The sequence below is a fragment of the Neopelma chrysocephalum genome, unplaced genomic scaffold (genome assembly GCF_003984885.1).
Source record: "Neopelma chrysocephalum unplaced genomic scaffold, ASM398488v2 Primary Assembly neopelma1_116, whole genome shotgun sequence".
NCBI lineage: Eukaryota > Metazoa > Chordata > Aves > Passeriformes > Pipridae > Neopelma > Neopelma chrysocephalum.
The window spans coordinates 116,946-133,584 of NW_020897778.1; the positions used below are offsets into that span (position 1 = coordinate 116,946).

At 40.8% G+C, this 16,639-nt stretch overlaps 2 protein-coding genes across 2 annotated transcripts; both read left to right on the top strand.

Moving 5' to 3' along the window:
• The first annotated feature begins 1,682 nt into the window (after window positions 1-1,682).
• Window positions 1,683-11,023, top strand: LOC113973983 (solute carrier family 2, facilitated glucose transporter member 11-like). The gene is made up of 13 exons (XM_027696699.1): window positions 1,683-1,725; window positions 2,681-2,739; window positions 4,271-4,369; window positions 4,756-4,916; window positions 6,521-6,645; window positions 6,894-7,023; window positions 7,584-7,732; window positions 8,294-8,481; window positions 8,608-8,718; window positions 9,227-9,328; window positions 9,493-9,568; window positions 10,260-10,387; window positions 10,725-11,023. Exons 1-13 carry the CDS (start codon window positions 1,698-1,700, stop codon window positions 10,929-10,931), a joined length of 1,563 nt encoding a protein of 520 aa, XP_027552500.1. The 5' UTR covers window positions 1,683-1,697; the 3' UTR covers window positions 10,932-11,023.
• A 2,623-nt stretch (window positions 11,024-13,646) lies between these two features.
• On the top strand, window positions 13,647-16,638 carry LOC113974050 (macrophage migration inhibitory factor-like). Its single transcript, XM_027696846.1, has 3 exons — window positions 13,647-13,754; window positions 15,633-15,805; window positions 16,462-16,638. Exons 1-3 carry the CDS (start codon window positions 13,647-13,649, stop codon window positions 16,526-16,528), a joined length of 348 nt encoding a protein of 115 aa, XP_027552647.1. The 3' UTR covers window positions 16,529-16,638.
• Window position 16,639: the final 1 nt, after the last annotated feature.

Sequence of the window (16,639 nt, forward strand, 5' to 3'; positions counted from 1 at the left end):
CTCCTGCTTTGACTGTCATATTTACTTCAACTCAAATAGAGTTATTCAAAATGAGAATTCAATTTTTCATCTTAACTGCTGCTTATTTTTAATTGCAAATATTAAACATAATAAAAATGGCAGATTGCCTTGTAATAAAACTTCTGGCCTCCACTAATATTTTTTTCTTCACACCATGATCTCCTTCAGAAACAGCTGACTAGAAAAAGATATTGGCATGCATACTCTTCCATGATTGGGGATTTTCATTATTCCTGTCTTTATTATTGAGGGACACTTAAGACTACTGACTAAAATATAACTACATAACTATAACTATATATCACAAAACATGAAGTGTTCTTAGAGTCAGAAAACTCAGTAATTTTGTAGTGTTCCATATACACATAATATGATTAAAAACTACCAGTCTTTTGGAGACAGCTACCAATATAGAAAGGGAAGCTCAACTTTTTGCAAAACAGATTCTCTTTTCCCAATCAGTCACTCCAGAAACATCCTTCATTCCACTCCAACACTCCTTGAAGTCTTTGGAAACCAGAGCAGAGTGGCTCACTAGTGAGCCCCTTCTCTGGTCCCAGTTATTCATTAGGTGTTATTGGGAAAGCCCTCCCTGTAAGATCCTCAGCAGGAAGCGAGTGGGTGCCCTCTGGAACATTCATGTGACAACGAAGCGGAACAGCTCTTTGGAGCACAGGTCAACCTTTGCCTGTGCTCAGTGGAGCAAGGGCTGTATTGTGGGGACAGCCTGGTCAAGGGATGAAACAGCAAAAATGTCTGGTTCAAATATACATGAGAGGTGACGGGGACAAAGAGGATAGTCATCCAGAAGCTTCAGGAACATGTACTACATTTTCTCCCAGACATACCAGCTGATGGGTAAGATATGTCTCAAATACTAACTGAGGCACATATAAACACTTAAAAACTGGATCAGTGAACTGCTGTCAGCTGGGCACAAAAAACATGGATCTGGTCTTGCTGGCCTGTATGAAGGAAGGCTTAGCACAGCTTTACATATGTGTGTCTGTAAAATTGCAAGATCAATGACTAAATGACCTGATGTTATGAGATTTACTGTCCTGAGCACAAATATCACTAAAGGATACCTGTAAGATATCTGCTGATTACTTTGTTAGCACTAATAAAGAAACTGCACATCTACTAAGGGGGCCTCAGCACAGTGTAAGCAATATCAGCACAGAAGCAGTACAGTCACTAATCACCATAAATGCAAAAGACATCACACATTATGGGAGTCATGAGAGGAAGACTCTTAACCTACTCAAAGTAGGAATCCTAAATTAATGTCCAAGAGCAAAGAGTGTAAGTTACAATATGTGTAAATACATGTAGAAGAGGGTGAGATACAACATAAGAAAATATGTGCAATAGGCTGCATTTGAGAAGGAATCTCCCATACCAAAAGCTACATGTTATTGCCTGCTTGTGGCTTCCCCCAGTATCATCTGAGCAAGACAGATACCAGTAGCTAACATGGCATTTCTTCCCTCTGTCAGATGCACACCATGTTATTTCAACTTTGTATAACTTTACAGAAAAGGAAATTAATTCTTAGCATCAAAGGGACAGTCTTGTTTGTGCTCTAACAACAGATTATCTGCTGGAGAACCCAAACTGGAAACAAATCCCCCCATGAACTCTCAGCACACATCAAGAGCAAAGTCAAGACCACGATGAGGCTGCACAGTGGTGGGAGAAAAGGTCGGGTGCTGCCACACGCTACATTTCAGACATTAGCTGGAGAATCTGCTAATATGCTTTGCATGTGATGTATTTTCCAGTAAATATGACTGCTTGCATCCAATAAGCCCTTTATGATTTCTTCCTCCTCTTCTTTTAACTGAAGGGTAAATGGCAAGTGATAACTAAGCCATTTACCAACTTAATACATACAAACTCCTCCTAATTGTGAAATAAATTAAGTTAAAGCCTTAGAATTTTTTCTCAGGAAAACAGAGACATCAATCCAGCTGTGGAGGTTACAAAAGAGTTCCAAAACAACCTTTTTTTCATCACAGGCACAGAAATAAGTACACTGACTAATGGAAATGCCAGACAAAAATGTGCATAATGAATTTTTTTCTCTACTAGCAAAGGAAAACCAGCTACTATTAAATACTGAGCTCACCAAGCCTGGTGTGCCACTGTAGAATCACTAAGTTTGCACCACATTTCAAAATCGTGGAGCGGTTCAGTTCCTTTCAGTAATGATTAAGTTACGATGTGCTCCAGTTACTGTCACATGAAGACAGGATAGATCTTTCCTGTTATATGTCAAAGTCCTATAGTTCATTGTCCCAGCCCCACCTAAGATTCCCAACAGATAATTTTGTCTCTACATTTCTCAGTTTGTACTGAAAACTGAGCAAAGTTATGATTTGATAATCCTGTTTAAAATTGTTGTCTCAGCTCTCTATCTCCCCAGCACAAGAGAGTGCTCATGAAGTGAACAGGTTCCCTGCAAGGGAGACCAACTTGGTTATTTGGACAAAACCATTGGTTGAAATATTTAATCCAACAATCCTAAACTTTGTACAACCGCTGAAATAGGTGTAATTAACTCAAAAGCCTCCAAAGTAAAATTTAACTTCAATGACATGGGACTAGTTTCCTGATACTGCTGTTGTATAATGTGAGCACTTGGCTCCTTTGGCAGGTACCTGCCAGGGAGCAACAGGCTCTCTCATCGAGATGGCAGCCTTCTTCTCCAACCTGGTGAGTATCTGGTCACTTCTTCTCAGGGCTGTGGCTTAGAAAAGACAAAGCTAACAAAATACTAAAGATTCAGATTCTTTAAGGATTTTAAGTCCCTTTGGTACAGAGACTGTCTTTCCTTTCTGTGTTTAAACATCACCAAGAACAACGGGGCCATGAAGATCGTGCTGTGTGGTCTTTTCTATGCAACAAGATGAAACAAAATGAAATGAAATGAAATAAAATAAAAACAAAAACTAACAACAGCTCTGGCAGTTCCACCATTGACAACGCTACTTTATTTTTGTCTTCTGAATTACTGAAACAATACTAATTGTTAACCACTCTGATTACTTCCCAAAATAATGAATATTTTAACCTTGTTGCAAAAGGCTAAGAAACTACGACATAAGGTTTAAAATAAATTACTTTCTTAATTTCATCAAGAGACAATCAATATAATCGAGAGTTTCCATAGTCTTACACAGGGAAGAAGTGATATGTATTTGTTGCTCTGTTTCTCTTAAAAAAAAAAAAAGGAAGAGTGAGTTCTTAATTTGTTTGACTGGTCTTGCCAGTTAGAAAATCCATTGAATTTGAGAGAGGATTTTTAAGGAAATTTAGAGTCTTCTTTCTGGTCCACAGCTTCCTGGTTCTTGTCATGTGATAATTTGGGAAATCCAGATGTGGCCCAATTAAATAACAAGCTGTTGAAAGATGGACTTAAGATCTAAGTAGTTACTGTTATGTTTTCTCCTTATTTACAGTTAAAATTATATCATTCATCAAAAACTGTATTTCAGTCCCTAATCCTTGAGCAAGGAAGTTCTAGACAGACAGTATCTCATCAACTTGGAAGATGCTAAGCCCTTCAATATGCAAGCACACCATTTCATGGTTAAATAAATAGAAAAAATAAAATATTGAGAAAGGAGAAATGAAATCCCAAATCAAATTCAGGAAGATTTTTATTTGAATGCAATTACAGGGGCTATTCCTGTAATTATAACTATATTTATGTTATATTTATATTGTATAATTATAGTCCATGCCTTCCTGAAAAAGGTGAATGTCAAAAGAGTATTTTCTTAATTATGCTTAAAGATACGATGCAGTCAGAAACGAAAGCAGAGAGTATAATAAAATGTTGTTGATTTTTAATGCTGTACTTCTGAGACACAGCATTGTGGTTTGGTGCACATCAGTTATTGTCGACTGCAGACAAGGAAACTGAATCCCTCTTCCCTGCATCCAGGACTGACACCTTTATCCTGCCAACCTGTCAGATATTGCAGGCATAGAGTGAGAGCTGCACTCTTGGGAACATCTTTTAAAACTTAAAAATTTTAAAATGGATTATCACCCTTACAGTGGCATGTAGTTTGCTGTGGCACTGTGGATGATGAGAGTGTTTCAGGAGTAGATTAGAGGGATTTTGAAAAATGTTTATATTCAAGAGAATTTGAAGTCGATAAAGAGGAAGGACCAGTGTGGCCCTGCACAGATCTAGACTAGTGAGAAGCTGATGGAGCATTTTATGTTTGCTTTGCAGGTTCAGTTCCGGGGACTATATCAAATGATCTTAGTGCTGGGAATTGGTGGTAGTTTCCCATATGGATTCCACATTTCTGTCATCAACTATCCTTCTGTGGTAAGGAGCCATCTCCCTGAGGCTGATAACACAAATGGAAAGCCTGAGCTCTCCATTCTCCCATAAATCTCAAATTTACTGACCATTCACAGTCTGTGCCTTTTCTTTGGCTAACAGTAACATCGCATGTGTAGAGAACTTTTCCTCCTTTAAAGAACAGGACAGCATTTTCTGTTTTAAATAAGTTCTTACCACATAGTATACAAGCTTCCTGAGTGATATTAACTTGTAGATTTTGCAGCGTGATCTCAGTGAACTTGTTTTACTAATAAATACTCAAAATAAATCTAATATTAGAACCACAGGCTCAATCTGAAATACAACATCCAAATAATATGAAGGGATCTTATACCCCTTATCCAGTCAAATCTTATGCTATTTTTCAGCACATCAGGAAGTTTATTAATGAAACGTGGATAGAGCGACACGGCTCCCCCCTCCATCCCGAGACAATCATGCTGCTGTGGTCCTTCATCGTGTCTATTTATGGGATAGGAGGGCTCCTGGGGTCCCTCTTCTGTACCTACGTGACTACAAAATACAGGAAGTAAGTGCTTCTTATAACAGCTCCACAGTCAGAAAGTGCAGGGAAATACTAAGGTGAACAAATGAAGTTCTTTTTAGTTGAAGCAGTCTGGTCAGACACAACTGGTTGAGTTTCCCAGCACATCCACCTCTTCCAAGTAGCAAAGCGCTTTCTGCCTTGTTTATCTGCCCTCCCCAGGGAATTGTACTCTGTAAAGGTTGCAGTCATCATCACATCATCAGATCAGTGCCTCTGGGAGTAGTGCCATAGGGTCACATTCTCTTCAATGTCCCCTATGGCTCTCATAAAGGTCTCCCAAGCTTTACAAACCTCAGTGAAAGAGCTGTGTGTCTTGTGTTGTAACACATTCTATGCAGTTACTCAAATGCCTGGAAGATATCCTTAAGTGACAAAGAAGAACTAGATTTCCATTTAAATACACTCATTTTGGGGTACAGACATTATATTAAATATTCAGATCCAGCCTAATGAAAATATGAACAAAAGAGAAAAATAAATTGCCTGTAACTACACTGTAAAGATACAACCAGCACCAAAACAAATGTCCGAGACATCTCTGTTCTTGGGAATCCATTTTACTGAAAGTCAGTTCCCAAGCTGTATTTCCCATTGGATAGAGGAAGGATCCCTCACCAGTGTGGTCCATTCTCAGTGCCTTGTGTGTAACACCACTGATTTCATTTGCAGAGCAATTGGCAAACATATCTACTTGGTGTGACCACTTAAAGATCTGCTCCACAACGCACTGATCCAGAGGCCCCTCATATGGGTCTCACCAAACCATCTTAGCCTGCCTGCAATTGTGTTCTTTCCTATCAGGTAAGTGCCCCCAAGAGATTTCTTGTGGGACACTGCCTCATCCCACACACAGAGGGTCTCCCAAGCCTAGAAACAAGATCATGCACTTCTCCCGTGGGTCAGTTAACACATGATAACCTAATTGCTGAATCCCGGACTAAACACAAGGGTCTCTGTGAATCCTTAATGTGTGCAAGGGGACTCTTGTCTAACAAGCATCACGGCAAAACATCTGAGTGCAAAAGACTTTGAAACTTTGATTTGAGCCTGAAACATCAGGGCTGTGAACACAGCAGGCCACAATTCACACAGAGGGACTTTTGAAATAATATACGCCTCTAAAATCTCTTTCTGTTATCTCAGATCACACCCATTTAGCCGAGAGTATCTTTAATATGAGCTATTCTAGAATGGGACCTGCAGACTCAGACTGTTTCTAGGAGACAACCTGACTTTTTAAGAGGAGTTATAGCCATTTAAAAATTTTGGTGATAAAATAGGCCAGTTCTTCGATCTCTTCCCCATTTGTACTGTGGAAATGCTGACAAAGGGTTACAACTCTTTATATTCTAAGCTCAAAAATATCAATTAATTCAAATCTATAGGATCCTAAAATTTCAAAGGATCATTTTGACTATCCAAAGTCATAACTATTTCAGCCATTCCTCAAAACAGTAGGAATGTCTGTACCATGCTTCCTGTCAAAGCAAGAGTAGTTCAAAAGAGTACAAAAGGTTCACATTTCATGCTAAATTCTCAAGGCCTTTTGAGATTTTTTGTTTGGGTTTGTTGTTTTTTTTTTTCAGAAAAAAGTGCCAAATATTCACCAACCTGATCATGCTGGCAGCTGCACTTTTCATGGCCTTCAGTAAAACAGCCAAATCCTTTGAGATGATTCTGGTTGGCCGCCTTCTCTACGGCATTGGTTCAGGTATGTGCTCATGCCAGTGGGGACTGCAAGAGTCCCTGCTGTTCTGGGATTGTCTCTACAGCCATTCTTGGAGAATGATTTTTAAAACAAATATACTAGGCACTTAATAAAAGTGAAAGACATCACCCCTTTTGCAAGAGATTGTAATCTAAATATCAGAGTGAATGGAAACTGTAAGAGAGGACAGAGTCAGAAAGTTAAGCTTTTCTAAATATTTTAACAGTCATTTATCCTCCTCTGTGTTCAAGGTTTTTGTATGAATATACATCCTCAGTATGTAGGAGAGATTTCACCCAAGAAGCTGCGTGGATTTGCCAACTCCACCGTTGCTGTTTTCCTGACCCTGGGAAAACTCACAGGACAGGTTATTGGACTACGGTAAATTCTCCAATCTTTCGATCAGATTACACTAAAAGTACAAATCTTTCTATAACCTTACCCTTCCACCTAGTCAGTGACTGAGAAACACTCCCATCCTCCCTAGGAGGACCTTCACATCCACATCCACCTTAGTTTGAGGTAGACATTTAATTCTGAATAAAGAAAGCAGAAAATTAATTATTCATAGTATGATTTCTTCTTATTTCCACACCTTTTCTACTGAGGGACTTCCCTTTCAAAATTTACTGTACTTACATAAAAAGTCTTAGTTTTGGTCCTGTGGCTAAACAGTGGTCAAATGAGTCTCATCAGCTCTCTAGACATTATACTGGGTCCCAATGATATTTAGAAAGTTTTTCAAAATATCAAATAATTCCTTTAAAATAAAATTGTCAGGAATAAAAATAGCAAAATTTGTGAAATTTGCCAAATTACGAATTCAGGGTCTTGCTCCACTGCACTCTTGAATGGGATCTGAGCAACCTTCATCACTCAGAAAAACTTCCTGAACATTCATTCCATTATTTCAGCATTTTTGTTTCACATACACTTTCCAGGGAGATTTTAGGAAGCGAAGCTTTGTGGCCATGGTTGTTAGCATCTAGTGGACTTTCAGCATTGGTTCAACTGGTTACCCTCCCATTTTTCCCCGATTCACCATCCTACCTCCTGATACAGAAGGGTAATGAGGAAGCCTGCAGGAAAGGTAGAGTGTCTGCTTTCCTCACTTACTTCACTTCCTTTGCTGTGTTAGGGTGACAGCCCGTGCAGAAGACAAGCAGGGCAGAGCTGCACAGCACAGGGCAGAGCTGTACAGCACAGTGCAGCGCCACGGAGCAGAGGCAGTTTCAAACACAACAGATGAGGTCCCTATGACAATATGTCTATGTTAATCTGGGCCTCACTCAGTCTCATTAAGACAAGAAACATAGTTATGTATCAGCACGTCTAACATTTCCCACTTTGGTGGGCACTGCTTTGCTTCTTTAAAGGAAATGGTTTAGGCAGCTCTTTTTTCACATTCAATAAACTGTACTTAAATGTTGACTTTGTTTACAATTAGGTCAACTCCACATTAGAAAGCTACACTATACTGACAACCAGTGAGTCAAAATCCTTCCGAGTGCCCACTGCCCCAGCCCCAAGCACACAGCAGAAGCAGCACCACCATCTCACCAATGGACAGGCAGACTAAAGGGTTTAATGTAACCACTGCTGATGGAGCTGCAGAGGTAGAACAACCCACCTCCCTCTTTCTCTCCAACAGCCATCAGGAAGCTCTGGGGGGAAGGAGACCACCAAGCAGAAATCGATGACATTATGAAGGAGAAGGGTGCGATGGGGAGCACGAAAACCTTGCGTGTCCTCGAAGTGATCAAAGAGAGATCTTTGCGCTGGCAGCTTTACTTTATGATGACTGTTATGACCACCCTGCAGCTCTGTGGAATCAATGCAGTTGAGTGCCCTCTTTATCCCCAGCACAAGGGACAGCACTAGGCAGCATAACAAACCCCTCTAAGTCAATGTTATTAAACCAGCAACGCTTTTTTCACAGGTGCATTTCCTCTCTGCATTTTTCAGATATACTTCTACTCTTTCGAAGTGTTCCACACAGCCAAGTTTGAAGAATACCTTATCCCATATGTGTCCCTGGGAATTGGGTTGTGTGAATGCTTATCTTCTATACTGTGTGTAAGTCTTTTCAGACTTGAGTTTGAAGGAAAAATTTAATGTGGTCAACAATTGTACTTTTCCTTTCCTATGATTGGGCTTGGGGGAGGTTTGCATAACCTAAGACACATCTTCCTGCTTCTGCAAAACCACATGCAGGATAAAAGGCAGTTCTTGTCCCAGATTACTTGCATGAGTGTATGTCTTCAGACTAAATTTGATTCTGTGAAATAATTTTCTGATGTTCTGGATTAGATGTGGGTATGTATGTGTGCACAATTCAACATATGCCAGCAGGTAAGAAAGGGAACTGTCTAAAACCAGCCTAAGGTTGACTAAGAAACACAACTTTGTTATTCATAAATTATTTTGAAGAAGTTAATCTAATTCACTAAGAATTAAGAGACTCTTAAATGACATTGATTTATGGATACTATTCATATAAGTCTTCTGCAAAGAATACATGGAGAGGGGAGGAATTATTTAATTTGAGAACTGGGATTTATTATCCATGTTTTCTGCTTTTCAGAGTACCCTCATAGACCGGTTTGGGAGGAAGGTGCTGCTTTGGGGAGGATACACACTGATGTGTTCTGTGCTAGCACTGCTCACCATGACCCTGTCCCTGCAGGTAAGGAGGCAGCAGCCTTCTGGCCCCTTATTCAGCACCAACCCACCTTTCCAGTCTTGTCTCACAGGATATGTACAAAAACCTGAGCCAGTGGCAGAAAATACAGAGCTCTGCCATTTTGTTGTGTGTCTAACCATTTCATCTCACTGGTTTCTCACCCTCAGCATCGGTTTTTCTGGATGCATTACTTCAGCGTTATCTTGATCTTCCTATTCGTTGTCTTCTATGGAAGTGGACCGTGTGAGTACAGCAATGGCTGTGTTGGGAGGAAATTTTGTATCAGCAACACAACTGGCAGAGAAAGAACAGACTAGTGCCATGGTCAAAAAGTTCTGGAGCTTAAGGAAGGAAGGACAGACATGTACAAGTGGGAGACAGGGAAAGGATATAGACACCTTGGATTTTATTGCTGATCACAAGATCTAAATAATTTAAAACACAGTATCATCTCCAGAGGGGTTGAGAATGAAATTTCAGAATGATTTTTAAAATGCTCAGCTAAAAACAGGAATCTAAGCATTGCAATGTATGTTACAGTACTCATCTTGCCTACATGTTATAGTAATCATCCTCATTAACCTAGCAAGTTAAGCTTATGCCTACCAAAATGCTTCAGATGGAACTGACTCCAGGAGCCAAAAGGGGAGCTGGTTTTATAAATCATTGCACCACTAATGACTACCAGTGCAATGTGGAACTGCACAGACCCACTGGTACCAGAAAAACAATTCCAGTACACATGAGAGAAACCTAAATTAACAGTTGCAGTCCCTCTCTGGAATCAAGGTCTTTCACCCTCATAGCAGTGGCCACCTACCAACAGGCCACCTATTCTACCTGTCTGTCATCTTCTGCTACGGCCATTGGGAGGAACTTCAACAGGAGCAAGGAAACAAATATGCCTGGTTTGTGTTTGGCTTTTCTTTTTCAGCTGGAGCCACTGTAGCTGTCATGGTTGAAATCTTCAGCCAGTCATACAGACCATCAGCCTTTCTGATTGTTGGCTGTATCAACTGGATGGGACTGTTCGTCCTTGGGATGATTTTTCCACTGCTTGTTGTAAGTGACTCTAAGTGGATCCCTCCTTCCAGGAGAATCCATTTCTGAATGCTGACAGGGAGCAAAATAACAGCAATAAATTGCAATGACATGCAAAGCTTAGAGCTCTGTCCAAATATCAAACCTGTTCAGGAACTCTCCAAGCCTGTCAGAGGAGCAGCAACAGGACTCAGGTCAAACACAGCCAGTGGAAACTCCTGGTTTGATACCTGTCCTGGATTCTGTACTGAGCACACTTTTGAATTTTAATTTCAAAGACACGGGCTTGCACTAAAAGGCAGGGAAATAGAAATGAGATTCTTATTTTCCTTACAGTGTCTCTCATTTCTGCTTGCAGGATAACCTTGGACCCTTCTGCTTCCTCATCTTTTTGGCAATTCTTGCTTTATCAGCAATTTTCATTTACCTGTATCTTCCTGAGACCAAGGGAAAGTCAATCGTGGAAATAAAAGCAGAGTTCAACAAACTAAACTTTGGGAAAAAAGAAACCTCCTTCACTGAAAATAACTTTCCTAAGGAACAGTTGGCTTGCACGAAGCTCTGAGGGTTCAGAGGAGAAATTTGCATCTCTTAGAAAAGACAGGAAACAATGTTGCAATAGAACTAAAAAGGAAACATTAAAACCAGACTGCAAGATCTTCTGTCTCATTTATTTTTTTCTTTTCCCTTTTCCTTTTCTTTTCCTTTTTTTTTTATAGCTATGAAACTCATTATTCTAGAGTTCTATTTCTGGATGATATCTAAACGTTTTTGCTGGAAATTTCCCCACTCAGTTTCAAGATATAAAGGTTTTGTTCACATTAAAACCCTTTTATGGTAGTACATCTTAAGAATTTTTAAAACATTTTGTTAACAGTCCACAGGGCCCAAAGAAGAACATACACACAGGCTCTGCTCAAAGTCCTGGACCCACAGCCCTGGGCCTCAGTTGGTGTCCCCTGTTCCCAGAGTCCTGCCCAGTGCCACAGATACCTGAGCAGTCTGTTATTGGCCTTTCCTAAAGGAGACCTCACTAGCAGGAAGTACCTCATAACCAGGAACCTGCTGGAAAACAGCTCAGAGAAGAGTATCAGAAATATGACAGACCAAGTAAAATAATTTAAAAGGACAAACCAAGAGAAAGAAGGATTAAGAAGGCTAAATTACCATCAGTCATGAGGATGGGGAAACACAGAAGTCTGAAGTACTTGGCTAGCAGGCAGACAGAAGAAAAGCTAGATATGGCATTTAGGGTGACCTGAGCAGATATGGACTAAAAACTTAGCACAGCAAATGAGGATAAAAGGTTCCAGCATGACAACAGAAACAAATATTGAAAGTGAAATTGTACTGTGCAACAAACCTTCTGGAGATGTAATGGAAAGCTCAGCGGAGAATATCCCAGTAACTCTAGGCAGGGAGAAGGACCTGCCAAACTGACGTATTATTGTATGCAAAATAAGCAAAATGGCTGCTACAAAGTAAAGTAAAGGACACTCCCAAGAGCATCTGTGGTGTCCAAGGAACTGATTTCCAACCTGGTACATCAGCTTCTGGGAATTACATCAGATGTTTTCAGAGAAGAAAGAGTTTGTTTTGGAAGTGTTTTTCTTGTTATGTAAGCAAGCTGCGAATAAGGAGTGATTATTGTACCCAGCAGTAAAAATAGGCTGTGAATTTCATTGGAAATAGCCTAAGTTTTTCCAAGTGACCACTAACAAGTATATTTGTGACAAGATTTGTGACTAAAAGCTTTGGGTCATGCCACCTGCTTTCCACTAACCACTGAAGAAAAAAAATAATCAATATTAAAAACTACAGTTCTTCTCCTTACAGATGGAGGTGTCACTTGAGTTTGTTTTTAATGCACTAACTTAGGAAATGTGCTCTGAAAAGGCCCTTTATAGAAACAGATTTTACTTCTGGTGTTTTTTGAGGGTCTTCATTATTTTCAGAATGCTTTGCATATAGGAGACACAATCCACTAACATGGGCTGTAGATGAACACTGACAGATAGTAATTCATCTCCCAACTTTTTATTTACTGACTTTTTTACACCAAGGGAGCTACAGTGAAGGAACTGACTTAAAACCAACATACACCACACAACCACAGAATCACAGAATGGCTTGGGTTGGAAGGGACCTTAAAGATCATCCAGTTCCAACCCCTCAGCCATGGGCAGGGATGTCACCCACTAGATTGGGTTGCTCAGGGCCCAGACCTGACCTTGAACAAGATCAGCTTAAGCATGTTCTTATAGAGGCTTTCACCATTTAAAAAGTGTTGGCTTAAATTACACCGTTAGAGTACAAACATTTAGTCCAAGCTAGGGAAAGATCTTCCTCTTTTCCACAGCCTGGGGAATCAAGTGAGTAGAAAAGCCCTTACCCCAGAAACTACTGGGCATAAAGACACTCATCACCTTTAACATGGAGAGATTAACAAACCATTTATTTTATTCCCATCAGCATTTTCAACCTGCTCTCCCCACACATCTCACTGCAAACACCCCCTACCCAGTGCCATATGATCCCTCAAAATCACTTCTCTCATGTAAGGCTCAATTAGGCAGCAATAAGAACTGATCCCAGCTCTGCCACATACTCCACTCTGGATAAAAGCCTCTCATGTCAGAATGCCTGTGGATTTCCTATCTCTCAAGAGTTATGACTGCTATGGGACTATTTGCACAACAAAGGAGCAAGTTGAAAACAAGCCTTTTCCAAGCGTGTAGAAACCAGTGCTCACCACAGTGGAAAATCAAGATCCTGATTTTAAGGCATCTTTGTCATGACTTAGTCATAGTTCAGGAAAGGTCTGCACAACATGTGCTACTGGGGTTTTTCTGTTATGGTCTATTCCACAGAAAGAGTTCCAGACCTCACAACTGAGTCATCCATCTCTTTTTTTTTTTTTAAATAATTATAAGACTTGCATAAGAGGTATATTACAACTCTCTGTACCACTCATTTTTTCACTGGTTTCACAGTCAGGTTGTATCCAAATATGAAGTATCATCTTGGCTGCTTTGGTTTCCAGAGTGCAAAAGCCAGGTTCCCTCCCAGGACAGTCCATTGGCAGTCTGTGTGAGCAGCCTGCAGATGGCACGTGCAGCCTTGCCTCTCCCCAGGCACTCCCACCCCTCCCGGTGCACCTGTGGAAAGTATCACTGACTATTTAAAGGCTCCTGAGGTGCTCACCAGCATAGTGGGGGGAGTCAGCTTGCAGGTGAGTTAGAAACAAAGCTGTGAAAGAAAACCTGCTTGTGATCCAAAGATGCCTAAATTCATTGTTAACACAAATATAAGCAAGGGTAAGATTCCAGAATCTTTTACAGGAGAGCTGATCCAACAGTTATCAAAAGCATTGGACAAACCAGCACAGGTAAGTCCAGATGCTCAAATGTTTTGCTTCTTTAGTCAGTTGTGCCTATGCAATGAGCCACTTCTCAGCGATAGCCTTGATAAACTAATGTGCCTAATGACTCACCAGTATTTGCAGTCCTCTCTCTGTGAAAATATCAAATACTTGTTTGCTGTAATTTGAAGTCTCAAAGCACTGAAGTATCTAAACAAGCTTTGTGTTGGATGATATTCACTATAGGTGTCTGTGTAGGTGAAGACACGGGATGTGTGTGGGTGTGTGCACAGGTATCTCTGAAGATATCTGGCTGATTGAAAGTGAAAGTCACCCTCAACTTCCTCACTGAGACCTGCTGAGTATGTGCTTGTTATCTGCCACCAAATTGCCTGTAGCCTGGTGGTTACAGTTGAATTAAAACATGAGTCACTCAGCTTGCTTGGACATCTAGCAAAAAACTAGTATTCTTATGTAAAACTGATGTGTTCTATCAATCTTAAAAAAAAAGCCAGTGTTTTTTATCAGTCTAGCAAACAAGTACTTGCTGATGGGGGCATGGGGGTGTGTCAGCTGGTGGTTCTTGCATAACAGCTCCTGAATATAAAGCTAGAGGCCAGGGCTGGGATGCAGCTGGAACAGGTTTGTGCAGCTGTGTGGAAAGGATATGTAACGGGACTTAGAAATATACAGGGAATAACAGAGATTTTTCTGAAGAGGACCTACAAGCTTTTCGTGACAAAGGAGGCAATAGGAAAGGGAGAGTCTCTTAGTTATAACACAGAAAGAAGGAAAGGATTAGGCTGGGCTGGAATGCAGAGCTTTCCTCTCACAGGAAACTGTACCACTTGAAAAACATACTGATTTTTAATCAAATAGGTTTTTTTCCTACTGGGTGAACTGTTTCAAATATTTTCAAACTGCTCTAATAAGAAAATAATGCCAATTAATGCTTTAGCTTGATTTTATTATTTTTTTAAATAATAATAACCTGCTTCCAGGGTAGATGTTAAAGACATACATGAACCTACATTTGGCATAAAGTTGAGACTGCGCAGTGTCCAGTCAGGGGAGAACAGGGCCAGGCAAGCGGTACCTCAGCATGATCTCCTTGGCTTATCCTGTACTGCTGTGGTCTGATGCACCTTGCACCCAAACAAGCTGTAAATGATGGCCAAGACTAATTACCCAGACAACTCCTGGTACTCAGGCTGGCTTGTTTTACCAAGAGGGTTAATTGCTGCTGAGTTCCAACGATGCGCTGCTAATAAACGTGGGTAAGAACAGAACAGAAGCTAGATGGATGCCAAAGGAATTGATCCCCAGATTCCCCAGTGTGTGGATCTGACACTGTGTATTAGCAGCAGGGAAAATCGCAGGCTGGTCATTAATATTAACATAGATACTTTCTTCTATTTTTCCTGATATCAAGAACAAAAGTAGGATTAGGCTGTATTTTGTTTAATGAGGGGGATGTTGATTTAGACCTCTGCTGTGTCAGTTCACATTTACCTCAGCAGGGAAGACTGCAGCAGGAGCCAGTGAGGTGCAAAATCTCTCTGGAACGCAGTGCGGCAGCAATGCAATCGCACCCCCCCCCCCATTCCTGACCTTCCCACACGGACAGGGAAGGCCCAGTGGCTCGGAAGAGGTTCTGGAGATATTGCATGTCTAGACCTGGACTAGGAACCAAGATTCCCAAGGCTAAATAGTATGGTGTCTTTGTAGCTTGACACAGCAGTGACTGCCTTGGAGTAGAATGCAAATCTAGACAGTAAGACGTCAACACATGAAAAGCATGCACCTATTTTCACTGCAGTTCAGGTACATAAATACCTTCCTGGATTTTTGAAACTTTTCTTAATATGGCAAAGGAAAATAATACTCCTTTTCTTCTTCCAACAGTATCTAGCAGTACAGATCTCTCCTGATCAGATGATGTCCTTCGGTGGCTCCACAGACCCTTGTGCTATATGCTTTCTCTACAGTATTGGTAAGATAAGGGAGCAGGAGAACAAGGTCTACTCCAAATTGCTTTGTGATCTGCTGAACAAAGAGCTGAAAATACCATCTGACCAGTGAGCCCACACAGCAACTTGTCTGACATGACTTTCCATAGATTGTTAAAACTATTCATCCCAGACTTTTCCTCTGGTGTTGTTAATGTGCTATTTGAAGAGGCTAAATGCCGAGTCAACTGGAACAACTCTCCAACTAAAAAGAAGAAAGGAGCAATTGCATGAGCCGCAATGCTCATGTCCAGCAACTGTAAAATTTCTTAGTTAAAATTATGTGGGTTCAGGCACTGCATGTACCCACAGATCTCATGTGCAAAAGCCCAGGTAAAGACACAATAACTTTGTTATTATAATGATAACTTAAGTGACATGTACCAGCACTTCCCTACTGCCTGTGGGGTACATGTGGAGGTCAACTGCAAGAGCTTCCACTTGCATAAAAGCCTGTCTAGACCTTTTCCTGAAGGTATGCCAGTCTGCTCCAGAAATAACTGTAAATAAAACACAGTATCCTGAGACCTCCTTAAAACAAGAAGTAGAAAACCACTAAGAACTCCAGAATGCACAAAAGGCATTAAAAGGAGCAGGGACAAGGGAGTGCAAGGCCTGAGAAGTGTAAAACCCTGTGGGATAGTCTACAGCATGGTTGTGTGTCCTGCTGCAGGAGCACCCTGCAGCACTCTGCTCTCAGCAGCTAAGTCTGTCTTCCCTTTCAGAATCTACGTCAGCTTCTTCAACATCAGTGCTGGCAATGTAAGCTGGAACAACAACACCTTTGCTTGAGGTGCCCTTGAGTGGTAAAAGTTTATTCCTGACCCCTCAGCCTGGTTTAAGTACTGCAGTTCATCATGTTACCAGTACTGACAAATGCAAAAGGCAATGGCACCATAGTTG

Excerpts from the sequence above, each read along its gene's own strand:
- LOC113973983 (XM_027696699.1), top strand. The coding sequence starts at position 1,698 with ATGAGGCTGCACAGTGGTGGGAGAAAAG. Across the intron at positions 4,917-6,520 it reads GTGACTACAAAATACAGGAA|AAAAAAGTGCCAAATATTCA; the intron begins GTAAGTGCTTCT and ends TTTTTTTTTCAG. Across the intron at positions 9,569-10,259 it reads CTTCTATGGAAGTGGACCGT|CTGGAGCCACTGTAGCTGTC; the intron begins GTGAGTACAGCA and ends TTTCTTTTTCAG.
- LOC113974050 (XM_027696846.1), top strand. The coding sequence starts at position 13,647 with ATGCCTAAATTCATTGTTAACACAAATATAAGCAAGGGTAAGATTCCA. Across the intron at positions 13,755-15,632 it reads CATTGGACAAACCAGCACAG|TATCTAGCAGTACAGATCTC; the intron begins GTAAGTCCAGAT and ends TTCTTCCAACAG. Across the intron at positions 15,806-16,461 it reads CTGAAAATACCATCTGACCA|AATCTACGTCAGCTTCTTCA; the intron begins GTGAGCCCACAC and ends CTTCCCTTTCAG.